Source organism: Formica exsecta, unplaced genomic scaffold (genome assembly GCF_003651465.1).
Source record: "Formica exsecta isolate Colony F162 unplaced genomic scaffold, ASM365146v1 scaffold11, whole genome shotgun sequence".
NCBI classification, from domain to species: Eukaryota; Metazoa; Arthropoda; class Insecta; order Hymenoptera; family Formicidae; genus Formica; species Formica exsecta.
The window spans coordinates 102,629-125,011 of NW_021848439.1; the positions used below are offsets into that span (position 1 = coordinate 102,629).

General features: G+C 40.1%; 1 protein-coding gene across 6 annotated transcripts in view; it reads right to left on the minus strand.

Annotated features, from left to right (window-relative positions):
* The window catches only part of LOC115235470 (neuronal acetylcholine receptor subunit alpha-7), a 224,678-nt gene that overhangs the window by 82,860 nt on the left and 119,435 nt on the right, over positions 1-22,383 (minus strand). For all 6 annotated transcript variants that reach the window (XM_029807307.1, XM_029807325.1, XM_029807316.1 and 3 more), the window contains exon 6: positions 15,810-15,990. In XM_029807307.1, coding sequence (XP_029663167.1) covers positions 15,810-15,990 — 181 coding nt within the window. The remainder of the gene's footprint in view (positions 1-15,809; positions 15,991-22,383) is intronic.

Consider the following 22,383-nt stretch of genomic DNA (forward strand, 5'->3'; position numbering starts at 1 on the left):
AAGAGTGACCCCGGTTATGTCGCGTTTATTTTCTCGTTTTCAAGAAAATTGCCGTATCCGACTCATATCTCTACCCATATTCGGCTAATCAAATCGACCTGTTCACTTTATCTTCTTATCATCGCCCTCTTTCTTTCCCATTCTCTCGTTGATCCTTCTTTCACGATCACCTTCCGTAATAATTCCGACTACGTAGTAGGTGTTAGGTATCGTGAAACTCGCAGCGAAAATTACGGTCGTATTACACGGGACTCGTAAAGTTAGCCCCTCATAATTCATCGCGACACGTATATTTTGCTTCGGCCTTTATTCACGGAGTGGTTACACGTAGTTTATTGCGCCAGCACGATGCATCGGGAATAGACGTCTCGAGATGCAAATGCATTTGCTGTTATGCGCACGGCTGTGCAACTCCTTAATTAATTAAATTCAATCTTCATATATAACGCCTCTTATCCGACGCGTTTAATCAAGACGATGATACTGGAGGAGCGTTTCTGCAGGATAAGCTTCTCGTACATACGCAATCGAGCGCCTCGTCGGATAATTACGGTCTCCCCGACGATTAAAAAATGAGCCATTTTTCACTGTCGACCGCACAGATTTTACCTGTAAATAGGGAATTAAAATCAATAATAATTTTAGTAAGATCAATATTCCACGCTACGAATACGAATGAATGTACCCTATGCAATTTATCGCGTTTACATTGGTTTTGAATAAACATAGAGATTGTCTTCGTATATAGCTGTAATATCGAAATATAAATTCGCTCAAAACTAGATCGGTTTCAATTCGTGCCGCAAACGGATTGATGCACGCATGAAAACAATATCGTAACCAATTAGAAATAATGCAATTTGACGGCATTCATCTCGTGTTATGCAATTGCCAAATAAACGATAATTAAATAAACTCTTCATCTCCAGAGATTTTTATCGATCATATCAGTCAATCTCTGTCCGAGAGATCATCTTTAATTCTCATCTCTCCGAATATTAACATTGCGTATTTGCGTTAGCTCGCGGAGAATTTTTATTTGCGCTTTTATTGCGGTAAGAATTATTTGCGCTTTTTCGGAAACGTAATTTCGAGATATTTTCCACACAATAGAATACGCCGCGGTAATGGGCTTGATACAGAAGAAGAAATATTACGGTTCGAAGCACGGTTGCATTTATATTTCACGATAGTCGGAGGACTGCGTTTGAAATCTATCGCGAAAGAAGAAATTGATCATGCTCTCTTTATTGACAATAATGATCCATACCATACGTGTGTCTACGCGTACATTTCTACACAGGTATACACAAACGCACATATTCCTTTCGTAATCAGAGATTGAGACTGCTAATTACAACTTCGGCAAGCTTGATTCTCGATGCTTCAGGTATGGAAAACGTATCTTGCGCCGAACAGACATGAAAATCATCTCCGCGTACATGTAACGCCATAGTCTGAACTCGCCGAAATTATCCCGGTACTCAATCCCGGTTTATCGGTTCGCATCGTCGCGTCAACACGTACACAGACACGTGACAGGAAGGAGAACGGTGGGAGGGAGGGAGAAATTTGCGTGTCAACGGCGGACATCATCTACAGCATCGTCAGGAAGGCATGCAGCTACGCCGCGCACACGACAAGGAACGGCCATTAATATTTCTGTTACATACATATATATACAGACACTTAACATGCGACACACACGCTGTACAGATAGATCAATCGATACGGTTGATGTTGATTCGTTGAGTGACACGAAGGGCGAAATGGATCGAACAAAGTTCAGGTGTGTACGACATACAGACGACACAGTCTTTGGTTGGTACAAATCTCTATATACACGTATATATAGACACACAATTTATGTCATGGGGGAAGAGCAGTCGATATATGAGTCGGGCGGGGGGGTAGGGGCGGTCTGTGGGGGAGAGACAACGTTTATATGCGGCGGAGCAATTGGTGAAAATGCGCACGGATACTGCATTTCGACGGGGCGCGATGCAGCGACGGCGACGGCGATGTAGCGGCGCGTAAACGGGAATCGAGAACGAGCTACGCAATTTCGGCACCTACCCTATCTATGTCGAGTCACGGTAGCAAGCGAAGCTCGTAAATCCCACCGTCGAAATATACGTGCGTGCGATGCGCGAAAACGCGCATAGCTTGTATTCTCACGCCACCGCGTGTGATCGAGGATTTCTCGCCGTGTGCGGCTTGATTGAACCGTGTGCGCGCAAATTGTTTAATTGGCCGCATCTTAATTGATTCTCCCATTCGGCCGCCTCTAACGCGAGCTCTACAAACGCGATCTCTTTCAAGTTCATTAGAGACTCCAAAGAATTTTCGTACCCCGTACCGCAGAGATTCTTTTACAATTCCGTACGAGAATTATCATACTTTAACATTGTAATCGATAAGAGAAGAGCATAGACTTTTATATATATACTAGACTGCTAACAGCGATGTGACAGGTGAAGCCAGGGCAGCCATTTACAATTGGGCAGAATATAACCAGGCTGTCAATCGATACTTATTTTTGAAGGGAAAACTGCAATATTAATATAAAAGTTTTGTATATATTTAATATAAAAGTTATGTTAAAGCTGTCTCTTCAAAAATAAGTATCGATTGACAGCCTGGTTATATTCTGTCCTCTTGTAAATGGCTGCCTGTCACATCGCTATTAGCAGTCTAAGTATATAATATAGAAGTCTGTGGAGAAGAAATACGTGTGACAATAAAAAAAGAAAAAAAAAACAAAGAATTAGTCGCGATTCAATTGTTCCGGTTTCTCAGTGAAGCCGCTATTTAACGAGCGAAACTTGCCGAATGTTTTCCAGCATTTCGGATTCACGGGAGACCACAAAGTGAACTCGCGCGAAAACGCGTAAACGAGTTCGGTATTGATCACCGAATCTCGGCCGATCGTTCCGCTCGTAAATACCGAATTCGCGATATCGTATTCCGCGTGCTCGCACGTGCGTATGTGGTTTGTGTGCTTACCACATACAAAGTTAAACGGGGAAGTCGTTGCTGCGTAATATCGAACGAGGTAAGGCTAGAGCGAATATATGGCTGCTCATTAATTCCTCGCGTATAGCGCGTAATCGATACGGAACTGCTAAAATATGATAATATATTAATTACTTTCCATAATTAATGAACAAATAATTTTCAGTCAGAGGAAACCGGGAAAAAGATGAAAGATGAAACGGTACTTTTTCCGACGTAAAGTCTGTCAACTGAAATTTCGCTGATATTTACTGATATTTTGCACCGGAGGCGTATTATTTCAAACTTTTGGAACGCAAGATGATATTCTGATGAAATATTTCGTCTGTATAAAATAGCGACGGACGCGTTGTAAAGTTACAACACATGGTACGTTTAGTTTGATGAGAAAAAAGTTGAGTTAAAATCAAGGTAAAGAAAGGAGATTCCACCGCTGTCGCCGCACGCTGCACCGCGAAAAGAAAGGCGGCGGTAATGGCACCGCTCAACGGTTGTGATGTATTTTTATGGACGATGGGGTTTGAGGAAAAGTTTACGATTCTTTACGATCTACGATTCTCGTCCGACACGCAAAATGTGGAGGAAAGAAGTCGCCCGCCCTCGGCGCGTCTTGTTGTCTCGGTCCTTATACGACCCTTAACACGCCGATCACGAGGGCGCGTCTCGCAATCGGGCTTTGCGATCGATTTACAAACAACGATTGCGCGAATTTTGCGATTTCACGATTGCAATCGATCGTTAAAGACGAGACACGTCGACGCTTCGAACCGAGATAGCGCGAACGAGCCGCGGGCGGGCGATTTCCTCAAGCAATAGGATGTCCAACTTCTCGTCGAGTAACACTTAAGGGCTAATAATAAAAGGGATACAGCTTAATGTATTCATCGAGAGAGGTCGGTACATCTTTTTCTCTCTTTTCTTTTTTCTCTCGTTTCGGCACGTGGTCTTACATGAGTGCCCTAGCTCGCACGCACCACACGTTTTTGTGTATCAGATTTAATTACGGTACAATCTGTAATTCGTGATCAAGTGCGCCGAGGGGCACGCAAGTAAGAGCGCATCCGAACAAACACGTCCGCTTCGCGCTTACATAGTTGCGAATAATCGTTCTTTTAAAGCTTGCCATTTGACGGCAAGTGGCTATCAACTTTACGAGATCATGTCGTTATCGTTGTCGTGTAGACTATAGATCCTCCATTATCATTGCAAGTGGAAGTTTGCGTAAAATGGTAATTTCGAAATTTTATCACAAGCTTTATTATATGTAATATAAGTGCTTAAAAGATTTGTTTTAGTACGTAAAATGTTCGATTTATGATAAATTTTGCTTTATGTTATCGTTGCTATTTAATGTTGAAATATCTGAAAGGAAGATTTGAAGAAATTTAATTATCTAATTATATTATGCACAAGTATCTAAAAGATACATACCTACTAATATCGATTCGATATACTGTACTATATGTCGTGCAATAAAAATGAATCTGCCTCATGTGAGGTTCAAAATACGTGTGTACAATCGATCTCCGATGTCACCCTCTGTCAACGATAGATAGACAAATCGAAACTGTCTGCAGCGCCGATCAATACCAGCTGCTCAAAATAAATGTCCGCGGCTCGTATCCCTCGTTGATTTACTAACCCCGGGGTTTCAATCCGAGGCGATCGAGAAACGTATTTCGCTGCAGTCGGTCGAGCCGATAGGCAGCCGTTCGTCTTGCCCCGACGAGAAATAAATTCCGATTGGGTGGGAATTTCGCGAGAGAGTAAGTCGAGGGCGAATCGCTCTCGAGGATGCGATACTGACTGATCGGCGGCTGTAAGGATACGCGACGGGACTGAAAGAGAGACGACGCGCGAAGAAGCCGCGACGAAACGCGCGAGGAGGCGAAGGAGGTATCGAGTAGCTGTGCTTCAGAGAGAAGTGTCTCGACGCGTCGTTGCATACCGTGGAGTGGCAGGAACACACGTGTGCAACAGGTGAAAGGCAGGTATCGAGCACCTCGTTTATTTCCCGACATCTAGCCTCGCTGCGGCAGGAACAAATTTTTTTTTTTTATCGTTGCCGAACCTCTTCTCTCTCCCTCCGTCCCTTTACCCTCCTTCAAAACTACGCGTCGCGACTCGATTAGAAGTTTAAAAAATAGCATTTGCCGTGTCAAACGAACGGAATTTTTAATCTTGTTCTGGGTTAGCGTGGTTTTCCGTTCTCGTTTCGTTGCTTGATTCGTCGAGTGCTTTATATCGATGTTTTTGCTTACTCGCGTATATCCAATTATTTATATGCGAAATACTTTGTACGGCAAACTTTCACGATTTTCATCGAAGTAAAAAGTATGTAAATAAGAATAATTTCTCTGCGGCGTATAGAGATGAAAATACTAGGAGCCTTTCATTTTGAATAAAATTTTGCGTTTGTTTTTCTTATTACGGCGAATATCTCCGTGTACAGATATGTGAATTCGTATTCCTTCCTTCTCGCCATCTTATTCTTCGAATAAGGATGCGCCTGAAATTTTCTTTGCTCTTTGAATTTTCGAAAACGACCTAGGATGACGACGAGCGGCTAAGTCGTCGCACAAAAAAATCGTCTATTTTACGTATTTAATGTAAAACGAATGTGGGTAATAGGATAGGGAAAAGAGGCGGCAAATAAAAATCTGCCAGATTGTTCGCAATTTATCATTCGCGAATACGGCATGAGAAGCATGCATCTTGTGTCGCTTGTCAACAAGAAACCATCGTGCGGTGTACCTGCTATACGTATGGGTTGCGCAAACCACAAGCCGCCGATCAGCATATGCGCGAATATTTAGTGACATATTATGCGCTTAGTACGAAGATTAGGCACGCGTGAGTCCGTAATTTGCGAGTCGCGTGTAAAACCGAGCTCCAGTAATCGAATGTAACATCATCTCCCTTCCATTTCTCTTCGTGAAATCGAAATCCGTTGATGAAAATTATGGCTTTAATTATTTTCGCTTCCGTTTCAGACGTAGTATATGGCATATGTGTCGTACACACGATCGACTTGCGTGTGTGGGTTTAATTTATCGATCTTATATAATTAACGAATGTACATCAATCACATTATTTACGCGGGATTCGAATTAATGTAAAATTATTGCGGCAACTATCGCCTTTTCGCAATGCATATTGCGAAAATGATATGTGAGGCATCTATATATTTGTGCATTCAGTTTGGGGCTCTCTTCCGCACCAGTTCATACAACATGGCGGCCGTAATTAGCACGCAATTAGTATGCTCCATACAATAAATTATATGGATATCGACATATGAGATTAGCGTTATCTATGTCTTTACGCGGGTTACTTGCTAATTCCACTTGCATGACTTTTCGAAGCGCTATCAGTCAAGAAAACATTTATTTGAATAAATAATTTGTTGCTCCGAGAAGATCAATACTTTTCAATCGTCTCGGAGCATCAAGATAACGATAACGACAAACATCTTCGGTGAGATGAAGACGCACTGATGTGCGCGAAGCGAACGTGAACTTAGCCTAAGCTTTGCTCAGCGAGTACTCATTCTTTCGATTCTCCGTTCTGTCGCATTTCTTCGTCTCTAAATCGTCGATTAATCGATTCGATCCGTGACCTGGACGAGTCGTTGACCTGTCTTCTAATCTAACGACCGTCCCGTTATAGTACGTATCGCGCGTCGATGTCGTCGCGTCCGTGGTCGCGAGGCCGGCCAAAGTAAAATGTGCGCGTGAGAGGTAATGACTCTCGATGGCAAAACTTTTAGATTAGATTTTTCTCGTGCGACATTTTTCCGAGATTGTCGATAAAACTCGGTACCTTGGTCGCGTGTTAATAATCAATCTTCTTTCGCCGGAAATTCGTTATTAAATTGACACTTTAGCCAGACTCGCGGTTTTTAATATTAAGGATGCGAAAGACCGTGGTAAGTATTACCAGCAGATTGTAATCTCTGTCGATAATCTATTGAATAGTTAAGGTTCAGTCCTTGTTCGTAGGTGTCAACTTTGATTCGATATTTAATTAATCTTCTGATTGTTTGTTTGTCTCTCTCTCTCTTTCCTTCTATATATATATATATATATCTTTCTACGTGTGCACCGGCACGTGCATATGTGATCACGTGTACGCGACATATCTTGATCTGCACAGTCAACGATTCATTGGTTTATAGTTAATATTATAGAAGATCCATCTGTTCTCCGCGAACTAAGGATAAACTCGATTTACAGTTAATAATTTGCGATTAATGTGCGACGATGGTTTAATATTAGTTTTATCTGTCATACTATTATTGGAATTTACGGTTTGTCTATCAACGATTCAATATCTTGTGACAGTTGTAAACTGAGTTTTTATGAGAAAATGCTTTTGTTCGATAGAATCTTGTATTACGGTTCTCGCAAGACTATGTTGTTGCTTATTTGTAAATTATATTTGTGATAATAATTCCTTAAAGAACCTGATATTACAGTTTTGATCGATAATTTTGGGACAGCTGCATTATAAATAAATTAATAAAAATAAATTAAAATATTAGTTTGGCTGAAATTTTGTCGGTAAAATGCTGGTAATACTTGTTATGCGATCTATAGAAACTCGAAAACCATGCATAATATCACAATAGTGACTATTTAGTTAACAATGTTACAATGAATTGTCGATTAAGAAAATCGAAGTGTTTTAGGATAATTGGTACGTGGATCGATCGAGAATTAACTCTCGTGGATCGAAGCGCGCGTAACCAGTACGGAGAATCTCAAGAATGGGGATTCGCCTGTCGCTGGCACGGAGACATCACTCAGCTATCGACTCCACGGAAGGTAGGAAACTCAGACTCGTTGGTGGATCGACAGATTACAAATGACTTGATCCTGGGGCGGCGACCGAGACGTGTTTGCGTCGGCGGATCGTCGAGGAGGAACTGCTCGGGAAAGATGAGAGTTAAAAGAATGTTTGTGAGACTTAGGAGGAGTCGGATCACAGAGACAGAGATAGAGATAGAGAGGTGGAGAAGGGTCGGGAGGAGTCCTCGCAAATTGTTCATAAACGAAATGGCCGGAAGCGTCGGCGATGACGAAGCGACCGGAAAATTGCATGGAACGGGAGCGTCGTCGTCGGTTATTCCACTGAATGAACGCGAGCGAGACGTTTCTCTCTCTCTCTCTCTCTCTCGCCTCGGATAAATCGACTTGAGAGGAAAGTGATCCTCTCGGCTGCTGCTGCTGTTGCTATTGCTAGCGCGATTACATAAAATGGTGCATAGTTGTGGATTATACGCGCGAACACTTTTATAATTTGCCATCGATACGAATAAAAGCGGCGTTAAAATTTTTCCTCCTTTGATGCGATCGTTTTTTCGATCAACTCTTTGATCGAGACTGAGTAGACTGTGAAATAGTTATCGCTGGTAATTAACGTAATTTTCTCGGAATCAAAAGAGTTATGGTTAAAGCGATTTAATACGCGTACTTGCATTTTTTGAACGTAAAAAATCACTAATTAATGATCGAGCGTTGAATTAATCATTAAAAAAATTTTTAGAACGTAGAGAAACGCTTTCGTCGAGATATCTGTCGAAGATGGCAAACTTCGACTGATTATATCCAACTGGATATTGACAACTTGATTGATTGACTGATATTGCATTCTGCCGAGTTAGTGATACAAGTCGATATATGGTCAGACATTGACTTATTCTGGCAGTAAATAAGATATAAGAAGCGATACTTCTCTACGTGAAAAATCAACATGTAAAAATTTAAATAGATATCTCGATATACGTAAATATATCTTGCAAATGCTACATATATCCTCGTTTAACATTTAAACGCTTGAAAAATCTAGATTAAACGCTCGAAAGAGTACTCTATTATATCTCGATATATACGCGCGCAACATTCCTCAATAACTCTCGTTAACAAACTACTGAATACTTGAATACTATCCGGCTTCGAATCGAAACTAATCCTGAAACGGCGAAATACGTAACGCGAAATGCACAATAGGCTCACCTTCCTCTAGCTACGAATTATCGTCGTAATAAATTATGCACATCATGCGCAGCAAAGATCACCGTTGCATGCACGAGAGATCGTCGAAGCGATAAAAAAGTTGGAAATAGAAAGATAGAGAGAGATTGAATAAATATAAAGCGTATGTATACAAGCACGCGATTGTAATCGTCATGGGAATAAAAAGAAAGAAGGAATAGAGAGATCCTGGACGCGCAGAGGAAATCGAGAAGGATTCAGAAAGAGCTTGGATGAAGGACGACTTTTCGCGAGAGGACAGGGATCGGCGAAGGATAATCGGTGCGGAGTCGATAGTAGAACGACGTGAATATGTGCTCCATGCAAAATCGTAATTTCCAGCTCAGACATAATCACGTGGTCCCTGCTTTGACTGGTCTATGTGTATGTGTGTGAGGCATGTATAAGTATAGTTTGCGTCGTTTGTGTATTCGCGCGGTCTCGTCCTACACTTCCTTCTCTACAGTATTTTTCTCACGCGGGGAAGACGCGGGGAATAATCTGTGTATATGCATATATATATAGAATCCCGGAAATCATCCACGTTGCCATTTCCACTCGTTTTTCTTTTTTTTCTCCGTTCTCTTCCCTTTCTTTCCTTTTTTTATTTCCGCACTCATCATAGTATATATAGAGATATATGTATATATATATATATATATTGCGAAAAAGCTCTCACTCGATACTCGAAGAAAAAGCCCGTGAAAGCAAAGTAACACCGGCAAGCGACATCAGCACATCATAGCGCCCTCCTCTACGTAGGAAGGTTATATATGCCGACACCATTATATATAAGATCCAACATAGCTATAGCCAATTCGTGTGCTCAGATTGCGCTCGTGACGTGGTTACGAATCTCGATTGTTTCGATTGCATTCATTAACAAATCGTTCCAGCACTCCGAAGGGCACCCGATTAACTTAATTTAGCGGGTAATTAGAATAAATTGTTCGAAAGAAAATGGATCAAATTGGTGCATCGATGAAGAATCGATTTAACACCGCACGACCTACTTGCAAAACACAGACGGACATCACGCGAAAAATCAAAATTTCATTATTCCGAATAAAACGTTCGCGCACGAATTTCCGCCGGAAAGGGTAAACGTTTATGACTGCCTCGTAAAATATTAACGCCTCCGTGACCCAAAGTCTTCCATTAACTGCATTTTAGTACGAATTAAATAAATAAATTTTTTTCGACGATGCGACTACTCGTTTATATTTGATCCATTTTTGCGAGTCCAATTGGATAGTTTTTATCGCTGTGTCGAGATAGGAAGATACAATCTGATTAACTTAAATAACACGTTCAAATAAATAAACGATTACGCAATGTGGGCATGTGAGTGTAAGTAGGATGATCACGGCAATACTATTACGAAGCATAATAAAACCGCTGTGAAGGTAAAATGAGCATGAGAGAACGGACTGAACTTAATCGCGAACGTAATTTTAAAAAAGCCCTTGCCGGAGCTCTGCGAGTGATTTTAATGGCGGATAAAAAGCTTTGGACGTAAAGAGTGGCGGCATTGTTTCTCGGAAATTACGCCTTTGGCCGAAATAGTTTTAAAGATTTAAAGAATGTATAATAATACTTTAGTCGAATGATCGATTCCGGCGACGGGTATCTGCGCGTTCGTTATCTCGCGCGCGAACGACGACGTCCTCGTTATTAAAGGCCACTGTCGGTCGGAAAATCGTTCCCGTCCCGTGAACGTTTTATGAGAATCGCTAATAATACTCCCGTTCAACCGGTATAATTCGAGAGACATTGATCCCTCATTAAGATTCCATTATTATCGAGCTTGCCTTATGGTCGACCGGCGAAGTTCGACGAACTGAATTCGCGATCGCTTATTATACGCGAGCTGACGCGACGCGACGCTGGAGAAAAAGAGCTACGGTACATAGAAATGGATGGATTATTTATTATTTAAACGAAATTTATCGGAGAAATGATATATTCATTACTCTGTCTGTGCAAATCGTGTTAAGTTCGATCGCGTTTTAAGGAACCCGCAGAAAATGTTATCGTCAGATAAAAGTCAGCGATTAAAGTCTCTCTACGTGCCTAAAGATATTTATTACGAAAGAAACTAGTGCAAAAATTATACGATTGACAAATCAAAAGCGACTCGTTATTATGTAAATCGTTAAAATAGTTCGCGATGCAATATTTTATTCTTTTCAATTTCATAGCAAAGCTATTAATTATGAGTATCTAAAAAATATACAATGCTCTGAAATATCTGAAATATTAATAAATTTTACCATTCTCGCGTAATTAAGATGGACAGATGAGTGTTGCACGAAATGACACGAGGAACTTCATATATGCGCTGAGACAAATAATGACAGAATCTATTTCTTTCAAAGTGGAAATCGATAAGACCGCGTTGCGGAAGTGCAAGGATTATTTATTGCCCGAGAGAGATAGTCCCGCCTGAAAAGCAATACTAGTTTTTTAGTCTTATCGACGTTAGCTGCGTATTAAAGCGATGAGGACAAAGAAGAATGACGGAGTGTTTATAAATTTATCGACAGTGAGGAGCGAGGAAATAGTTTGACGCGCAATTTATGAGAATGCTTAAGCGTGTACCTTATTTATCATCAAAGCGTACGACAAAGCCGCAACGTGTGCACTTAATGATTTTAATATTGCAGAGTCAGTAACTTCGATAAATCGGGACAAATCGCGAAATATAACACGCAAACACAAAATAGTAAAATATCACTTATTGATTTCGATAACTTAGAATTTTTGTGAGGATATATTTATATTTCGTAATACAAATAAAAAAGTTTTCAAATAAATAGAGAAATGTATGCTCATGCGTGTGTATGTATGTATGATCGATTTAGTATCGATTTAGTCGCGTGCGATTTCATTATCGATGAAAAACATCCTTTTCGAACGATAACGGCGGTAGTAATTGCGCTAATAGATTTCCGCGGCGATACGTTTGTGAAATTTTGTATCCGACACTTGTTGTTCTCATTCTATCGCCGCGATAAGTGCGTTATTCGACCGTTAACGAATATTCGCTGAGCTTTACGATTCGGCACAATGCATCAGCAACAAACGGAAAATCACGATTTGTCATTTTTAGTTTGCTTTATGGCTCAGCGATGTCAGTTCTCGTACGAGTCGCGATAAATTGTTATCATAAAGTTCGGTCCCTTCTCGCTCAGGATCGTAAAAAACATCGCAATAAAGACGTCGGACGGTCTATATTAAATTTGCGCGTGTATAAAAATGTGGTCTTCACATGTCGCAGGGTATAAAATTTTTCACGCTAAGGCAGTACCTTCTTATGGAAGAATATTACCATTAATATGTGTGTGCATGTAATTTTCTCACTTTCGTGTCGTCAAATAGATATTAAAATAAAAATGTCGTCAATCATCATATGCCACATTTGAATTAATATTTCCGGAAAATATAAAACAATTTCTAAATAAAAATGATTTGATTTTATACATTATTATTGAGACAGGTGTTAGGTAAAACTCTTTTTTAGAAAAATTAAGATTTCTTCGATATTCAATACATTATAAATGAATTAACAAACACACCTTCTTCAAGTCAAGCAGAATTGCAAAATAAAATACCGAATTATATTGATTCTCATTCTCATTAATTCCATGCGTCAGGGAATGACTTCGAATGACAAGACACAAACTGACAAGCTTCGCACTTGATAATGTCTAGTTCTTTGCGCGAGAGTCTCAAAGGGCTGGAAACTGTCACGGACGTGGCGAAGTGTCGAAACCGGGTCGTAAGTAAAATGAATTTAACATTTGGCGTTTATATGCGGCCTGCAAACTGCGCGCCGTGGGAACGAGCTCGACAAACTCGACGTCGTGAGTTAGATGCGATGCCTCGCATATACGCCTTAATATCTGGCGTATATATACAAACATGCACATCTCGGTTTCTACATATTACGACGACGGGGAATAGTTGCTGTGTCGACGACAAAATTTATCACCCGCATAACTAAGAGACGTAAAATCGTGAGAGACGGTTTCACGGATTTACGATGACGTTTGTACCAAAATCAAGTTACATTCCGTCAAACTTTATCGGCATTTAACGACGTAAATTTAATAGTTTAACATGCAAAATTTATGTTTGTTTGTACAAATCTCTGAAACTTTGAATCATCCTCATTTGGCGGACTGCCAGCTTCAAATTTGAAATTAAGGGAATATTAGGAAACTTATGCAGGCCGTGGAATTAAACGAAGATTTTGGAGAATTAATATCAAAATTGTATAAAACTTTAATAATTGATAATTTGATAATTAATAGAGAAACTTACGAGAGATTAAGTTATGACAAAGAGGCGATGATGAATACCCTCTTCTTGCTGAGGCGTAATTTTCTCCGGACCGGAAACATCCAAATGCAAATGTCGCGGTTATTATGCGGAGAATGTTATAAAAAGCAATTAAGGAAAATTAGCGTGTAACGCAAAAGTATCTCGACTAGAAAAGTACGTATCGTAAATTGCGCACTTTGGGGGAAAGACAACGGCAATTTATTTAGCGCTGCAAATGTAATTATCTTTGATAACGCACGTTGAAATATCCACGACACAATCTACGAGAGCGTCGAGATCGTTCCATTAAGGGTGACCGCCACGGGTTATCCGCAATTCAGATATAATCGACTGGAGTTAGTTTGACAAAATTTTAGCCTTGGTTCTGCGTTATAGAATTAATATTTAAAAGTAAATTCACATCTTAAAAATTGAATGACGTACAAGATGAATTAATTTTTTAACTACGTCATACAGGATTGAAACGATTATCCTTGCGTCTTTTTATTAAAATATGATTTATTAATACATATTGTGCTTTAATTTTATATTATTTTTCCAGAGAATTTTGAATTCAGTCACAGTGAGAAATAAAATAAGCGCGTTTTGCGAGATTTGGATTGTCGAGTAACTTGGGTGACAAAGTAACTACGATCGAGCGAGGTAACCTTTCTGACATTATAGAAACAATCACCACCGTTGGTTCGGCGCATGGAAATAGCGTTACGGTAATACTGCGTCGAGATCGCTCCATTAATGGCTCATAATGGATCACCTCAAGTTACCCGCAATTTGGAAATAATTGAACAGGGCAAGATCGAATCCGATGATTCAAGGTGTACGTATTATTTCTGCATGTTAATCGACTCCCGGGATATTGTGTTTACGGAATTTACGAAACAGTAAATGCACATAAGTTCTCGAATTAATTCGCGTCGCAAGAAAAACATTCGAAATTAATCTCCGTTGTCGGAAATCGATGCGAACGAAATAGAAATCGGCAAAATCGATCGCTCGCAAAGCGACGTTTCTCCTGTCTCGACTATTGCGGAAATATTCGCGTTCTAAAATTTTTCGAAAATTTTAATGCAAATAGGGCAAAATCTAAAGATGCTGTTGCAGGTTGAAATTACGCCCATGTTCTTTTCCGGAGTGCTGGATATCCCTGATCTTCCTATTTTACTTCATTTCTTTCTTGTCGCGGATCTAGCTCACACATACGTCGGTGCGTGTGATACGTGTATCGTAACGTGGTGTAACATGTAATGCTATATATCATATATATATGCCTATATTATGTATATAGATCCGAGCTGAAGCTACGAAGCGTGAGAACGGCTATCTATGGAGCATCGCTATTGTGTGTTGCACTTGTGAGTCTTGTGTCGGACAGAAGAAGCCGCGTGTGGTGTGCCCGTCACGGGCGCGGAATGAGGTTTATCTGGTCTCAATTTGGGACCAGGGGTCAGGAAATGAGAAGTGAGAGGCGGGTCGAGTTTCTCATGGTAGCGAGGGTGCTGATGGCGAACGGACACCGAAAGTGGTTTGCTCCATTTGCGATGCCGATAAAGCGCCAGAGGATTCCGCGATCCTCCGCTCGCTTGCCAAGGGGCGACGAAGCGCAGATGGGATAATATACTCGACAGTTTTCTCTGCTGAAAATTTGGTCGCGAACTCGTTAAGCGAGAACGAGACGCGTCCCGGTAATTGATAATTGGACGGTAATTAAGTAACGTGAGCTACGATTGGGACACGTTTTTATCGCTGCGACTTCGGCGACAAATTAATAATGTTTTTCATAACTACTTATTAATTTTAAAATATGCACCGCGAAAAATGCATGAATATTTATAAAAATTAATGCAAACTTTAATTAGAGTAGCGAGTGTGAATTTAATAATCTCGAATAAAAAATGTAGCATTAACAATTTTATAGTAAATTGTAACAAATTTATTTATTCGTTACTTTTTACACTGGATGTTTAGATGGAATTTGCACTATTTAAACAATTGTCACAATTATAAAAATAATCAATGTCTTTAGTTGTAATAAAGTGACATCAAACGCAAATTGATTCGTACAAACTGCTGCCATTCAAAAAATCTGAACCGATAAATAACCGAGAACTTTTGTAGATTTTTATTTCACATATTAGCATCATTATTCATGAAATACCGACAACGAATTTTCCGTCGGAAATCATGCGAAAATGCGATCATCCCTTTTGTCGCACCGCTTGGTAACCACATCGGTCGCATTTGGTACAGCCACATTTCGCGGTCCCTAGCCCTCTTTTACCCTCCGCTTCCGGTTCGCTCGAGTAAAAGCGCGTATAGCTCATTCGGAAGAATTGAAGGGATCGATAATATAATCTTGGTGCTCTCGGTGTGTACTGAGAGTGTGTCGGTGTGTAAGTGGAGATAGTAGTGTACCTGGTTGCCGTCGTAGGTCCAGGATCCGAACTTCATGTCACAGTGTTGGTCGTCAAAGGGGAACCAAGTGATGTCTATCTTGCATGTGCTCTTGAAGATGCCCGGAGGGACGTACAGGCAACTGCCGTTATGCGTGACCACCACGTTTGTTTGGAACGTCCCGTCGAAACCCTCATCCGCACTAACGTTTCATATCATACCTCCATTAATTACCCTCGTCAGTCGTCGACCGTTTCGCGGCCGGTTTAATCGCGCGCCTCTTTAATCATCGCGTGACGGAACGGGGCGTCGTCGGTTCTTGTTAAATGCCGCCGGCAAGACCTCGCACGAAGGATATTGAGAGGCGAAGAACGCGAATGTCGTGTTTATGTCGAGGAGACGGATGGGATACTTGAGGCACAGAGGAAGAGTTCTCCATTCTAATTACATTTACTTGCGCGCTATAACCGTGGGAGGAAAACGTTCTTTCGCGAAAAAAATTGGACTCGAATCATCGATCGTCTCATTTTACGGATACGCAGCGTGTTTTTATATTTTTCGGTGCACTTTAGCTTGGTGCGCTGTCACCATTTATCAAAATCATAATATTCGACCGCATCTTCCGAGCAACAAAACGAGAATCACGAAGGTGAAGGAGGGTGATAAAGCGGGGTACTCACGAATGTTATTCATGAAAATGCAAACCGCTTAGGACCGCTTTTACGAGAATCCCTTTAAGCACGACCCGGGATTGAGGGAAAGGGGAACGATGAAGAACGGAAAAGGTAAAGAGGGAAGAGGAAGGGTACCGCGAGCATTGCCTACACTCGCTCGTGTTAATCCCTCAAGAATAATTCCAAGCGGCCACTTAAACGGCGTTAAAGGATAAAGGCAGATATATTCGTAGTCGGCTCAGGAAATCTGCGCGCGAATTTTAATGACATATTTATCTACCAAAGCAGCTTATTATAAGTTTTCGAACGCCACATGGTAGTAAGAGGAATATCCATCGCGAGATCACGAGAAAGGATATTCCTATTCTTCCATGAAACGTGCTAGTAAAAATGTCTTTTATACTATCACGCAAACTGAATAATCGGCGAATGTCGAATATTAGACGATGTGCGAGACAACCCGATAAAATTAATATTACAATTATGCTCGCGAAAATCAAGTGTAGGTGGTATCGATATTAATGTTCTCGTTACGGAGAACGCTGTTGACGAGAGAGTCAATGGATGGTGGCATCGGCGTCATCGTCGAAGGTTTTGAGGATGTCGTTCTCCCTCGCCAATCGAAAATCGATACCGCCATATCATTAAGGTTCTCGTGCTTCTCGCTACTTTCGCACGTTATCGCGGAGCGGAGAACGCGGGGAGGATAATGCAAGGCGGGGGATGATGGAGAGGAAAAATGGGGCGTTTCGCCGAGGTCTCGGGGAAAATGGAGTTAATTAATTCGTGCGGAGAATTGAATTTTCAGCACGGCGTTTGTCAATATTAATCGTCAAACCATGTGTCTCCTGTCGTACGTGATCTTGCCACGCTCGTCCGTTCGTTTCGCGAACGAGATATCAAATATGGTTTCGTCGCTTTCGTGTGTTCTGTCATTTGGCCTAGATCGCGATCACCCGAGAGCGACGTTTCTCTTTCAACGTCGATTAACGCGCGTCCGTTTAATCGAATTCGCGTGCGAGGAAACGGGACGCCGGAGAAAAAATAGGCTCTGTAAAACCAATCCATCGGAAAAAATCGGTCGAACGTTGCCGCTAATGCGCGTTTATTTCGTCGGCACGTCGGGGGGATAGCGGCATTGTCGTCGTTGTTGTGTGGCTAATGAAGACTAACGAGAAACGGGGCTTTACCCCAAAAAGTATGTCCGATTAATTAATCTCGACGGAACGAAACCGTGTTGGCGGAGTACCAGGCATTGGATTTTGTTGATCGTGTGTTTCCCTCTTTTATGGATAACTTCGTTACCCGTTGCCATTGTCATTTGTTTCTGACCGCGTGTGAGGAAATGTATGCGCGCGATATGTTCGGGCATATAATATGCGTTTTGAGGCCGAGGTTTCGTTATTGTGGAAAATCGTGTTAATTAGCTATGGAGCGAGGAAATATCGTGCTACCGGCTCCAATTTATAATATGAAATCGTGAGAAACCGCACATGTGGATCTCGACGTTATATTGGCGACTCCGCGATAACGACGCATGGAATTTAATGACCGAATCGTAAAGGGCTAATTAACGATCCCAAGGGATACATTAGTATATATAGATTAACGGCGCTATCCGATCGAGGGATTATCGCGAGATTGAGAGATGGCGATTCATCGTTGACAGGAATGTTAATTATACATACATATATTAAATTACGATAACGCGATCTTGAATCAAATTGTCAACGCGACGCAATTTTACACATATGATTTTCTTTGATAATAAAAATAAAAATATTATCTTTATATATTCCCATAAACTTTTGCCGATGAGTGAGGCACGTGCGCTATTTTCCGAATAATAATTTAATGAAGCAGTAATACGGCAAGTAATATATGTCATCTCTCGCTTCCACTTTATCCACTGATAAGTAATACATTGTATCAAGGAAGTTGCACGACACTTTTGATGTAACTTAATGTAATCCCATGTAATGGAAGTTACAATTTAGCCTGACACTGTATTGCACTCGATACCGCGCCATTATAAACTTTCCCACAAACTTCCAAGTTTTCGTTAATATCTTTCAATCCTATCACTACAGCGGCCGGAAAAGTTTCCGCTCGAAGAGAAACAAAGTACCTGAATGCCTAACGATTGCTCGACGCTAAGTACTTGTCCAGGATGGCTCATAGGGCAGTTAAGAATGTAAGAAATTTATGCGCGCATCGCAAACTGTCGTTACACGAAATCATTTTGGCATTGTTGGCACATGTTGTCGGCAACAAGATTATGAAACAGGGCGAAAGAATATTTAACACGAATTTTAAAAATATCACGGCATTATATATCTAATATCGCAAGGTTGTATGTAATAATATCACCATATTTAATAGATAATCGCAAATTAACTAATTTGCTCAAACTTACATGTATAATCTAACACTTTTAATTAACGAGAAAACAAGTAAATCCGCGAATGAAAAAAAAAGAATATCGAGATTTTAAAAATCGTCCATTTCACGGCGGCGTAATTTACACAAAACGATACTGGATTTGATCGACGAAGCGCGATATAGTTGCAGTGCTGGTGCATGATAATCAGGATGCGTTGCATACATTTCCACAATTTATCTCGAGCTTAGCGCCGTCTAAAAATCCGACAAAAGAAGAGGAGCCGCACGAGGAAGAGAAACAAAACTCAGGGTCAGCTCGGTGTTTTAGTCTCACGGGCGTAACTTGCGAGGGGGATTTATATACACTTTATCCGACTCCCTAAGCAAGCACCTCTGTTGAACGGCAAACGGCGAATGTTTGTTCGAAAAATCCGATCTTGAACGCTTCAATTTCCGAATGGAAAGAATGTTTGTGTGTGAATTGAGCTTTCAAACTAACAATAGCGGAGGTGAATTGCGCAGGATATCCAAGAACTAAATGTTGTTTCAAGCGCAGATGTTAGAGGATAAATAAAAAAAAAATATAAAAAAGAAATGATGTTCTTAATAAGAATTTAAATTTATAGTTTTGATAGATTAAAGTTTGAGAAAAAGCAGATAACAATAAATCTTATTCTTTAAAACTTTAACTAAACTTTATCTTAATAGAAATTTAATTTTATTTCCTGAGTACAAATCTTGTAGATATTCAAGATCGGATTTTTTAGATTTTGCTGAAACTGCAATTTTTATGAAAGGAATCATTCAATTAATAAATGATTACATTTACAAATTGATTGCAAAATTATCTCGTTTATGTAATTCGAAGAGGAAGGAGAAAGCAAATATTTATGAATTAAAAATTAAGGTAAAACTGCATAAAAGGTAACATCGATTTTATCGCCACTTAAATATGTTGTAGAGAAGGTTCTTCTGAGCAATTCCCCGCAAGGAATTTGTGGGGGACGGCATTAGTTTCTATTATAAAATAAGGAAAAATGAAGTTTGCTTACGTTGTATTTGTGTAGAGCAGACGTGGAGAAAATGTATGTTTACATTTACGGGATAGGTATACACTCATGGATACTTTGTCAATAATGTGTTTCACCTATTTCTCGTTTGTTAATAGCTTTGTTAAAAGCTTTCAACATGCGACTATACGAATTTTTAAGTCTTGTTGAAGGAATAAGTTAATAGTAAATTTTAATTTTAAATCAGAAATAGGTTTGGGTTAGTAGAGGGGCTCCACCCCTTCCCCCTCCTACGCATTCAATAAATAATATTTTTGAAGACATGACTCAGAAATTCATGTAGTCGCGTGTTGAAAGCTGTTAACGAACTGCGAGAAATAGGTGAAACACATTATTGACAAAATATTTATGACCATGTATCTATTCCGTAAATGTAAACAAACACTTTTTCGTCTGCTCTACAACAAATACAACGTACACAACCTTCACTTTTCCTAATATTACTTTATAATACCTGAGAAAAAGCATTAAAACTGTGAAATTTCAATTTGTTATATCTCCTAAACCAATGCCGTCCCCCACTTATTTCTTGCGGGGAATTACTCAGAAAAACCTCTCCTATAACATTCAAGTGAAGGTATGTTACCTTTTATGCAGTTTTACCAAAATTAATTATCAAGATATCTTTGTTAATAACTTGAATTTGTTTGGCGCTCCACAAAGTCCCGAGTAAAAAAATAATACCAATTTCAATTTTATTATAACTCCATAAATAAAAGGATAATTTTTTTTTGGGGGGGGACAGGCGTATATACATGTATAGTATAGTATATAAAATTACATACTATAATACGATGCATTCATATACCCGTTAACAATGGAAACGATTACGATTACGTCATCATGTGTAAGTTTCTAACGCGATAATTAAGGCGAAAGGTGGTAAATAAAATAGTAATTTTGAAAGAACTCCATAAATAAAAGGATAATTTTTTTTGGGGAGGGGGGGGACACGCGTATATACATGTATAGTATAGTATATAAAATTACATACTATAATACGATGCATTCACATACTCGTTAACAATGGAAACGATTACGATTACGTCATCATGTGTAAGTTTCTAACGCGATAATTAAGGCGAAAGGTGGTAAATAAAATAGTAATTTTGAAAGATAGTAATTTGACAGAAACAGCGAAAAGATATTCGACTGTGTGGATCTTGATGATGAAGCACATAACCAAACAGGATTAAAGGACAATGTTTATCGAGCTCGGGCTCTCTCACTTTGCGAGCTCCAGTCTCCGGTTATGCCGGGACGTGCATCAAAGTCCATGCGCCGTCGCGTTCACGAATTCTGAGGAGCGTTTTCGTCGATTGTTCCACGTCGAACAAAGGCGGATCCCACTGCGATGCCTATTGTTGAGTTTTCGGATAAATTCTGTTCGCGGAGGATCGCTGACCCGGCGTCTCGCCCCTGTATGTTTTGTCTCGTTTCTCTCCCTTCGTCCATCCGTGAGTTCGCGGGTGCACTTCTCGCTACACATCGCCCTCATAGATCGCGATATTCATGAGAGGAGCGCGCTCCCCGACGTGAGCAACAAGTAAGTCGTGCACTCCAGATGGTAAGCGGCCAGCCTCCTTTTGTTCCGCGAGTAACGACTATCTCGTCCTCTCTCCATTATATGCGATGTATGTATCTTTTAAACAATATCTAGTAGAGGTACTTAAGGCCGATTTAACATACACGTTAATCCGCGGCGAACGAGATTGGTCACGTTGTCGGAAAAAAGTGGGAGGATTATTATTAGGAGCGATTAAAAACTTTTCGCACGAGAGCTGTTTCAGCATACAACTGATTATCTTAATCACCTTGTGAGATGCGTTCTAAAATAGATGAATAAATTCTAGTACCTGTTCCTAGTAGGGTTCGTTTTTAAGAACAACAAAGACGGTATCGAGATGCACAGTGACTTGTTAAATTAACATATTCCTCAAATAGTTTCTAGATGAAATAGCGAAAGCAAGATTACATAGTTTAAATACCGTACAAAAAACTGAAATATATATATACATACGAACAATTTTGTTGCAGGTTAATTAATTCTTGATCTACCTCAGTCATCATCCCGGCCATCTCAGCTGAATCTATATCGGATTCTAAAAATTTTTGTATATAATTCAATAAAATAACAGAATTTTTATACTTTATAAATATTTGATGTATATATAAAATATTACAAAGTTATAAAAGCAAAATTTTTTAGTTGCATAAGGGGATGAATATTCTAAGAAATAAATACAGATTTCATGATTCGCGTAGGTAGATAAAGATTAATGCCTTTCAAATGCACTCCCCTTCCCTAGGCTTTTTCTAAAAAAAAAAAAAAAAGGGGAAAAGGAAAATTGCGCAACGTTAATTATAGATTTCGATGCGTCTACGATCGTGAGTATCGTCGCGTAGTCCGCTGATGCGTACGCCGCGTAAATACCGCGTAAAGGTGAAAATATTACGCGATCGGGTCAG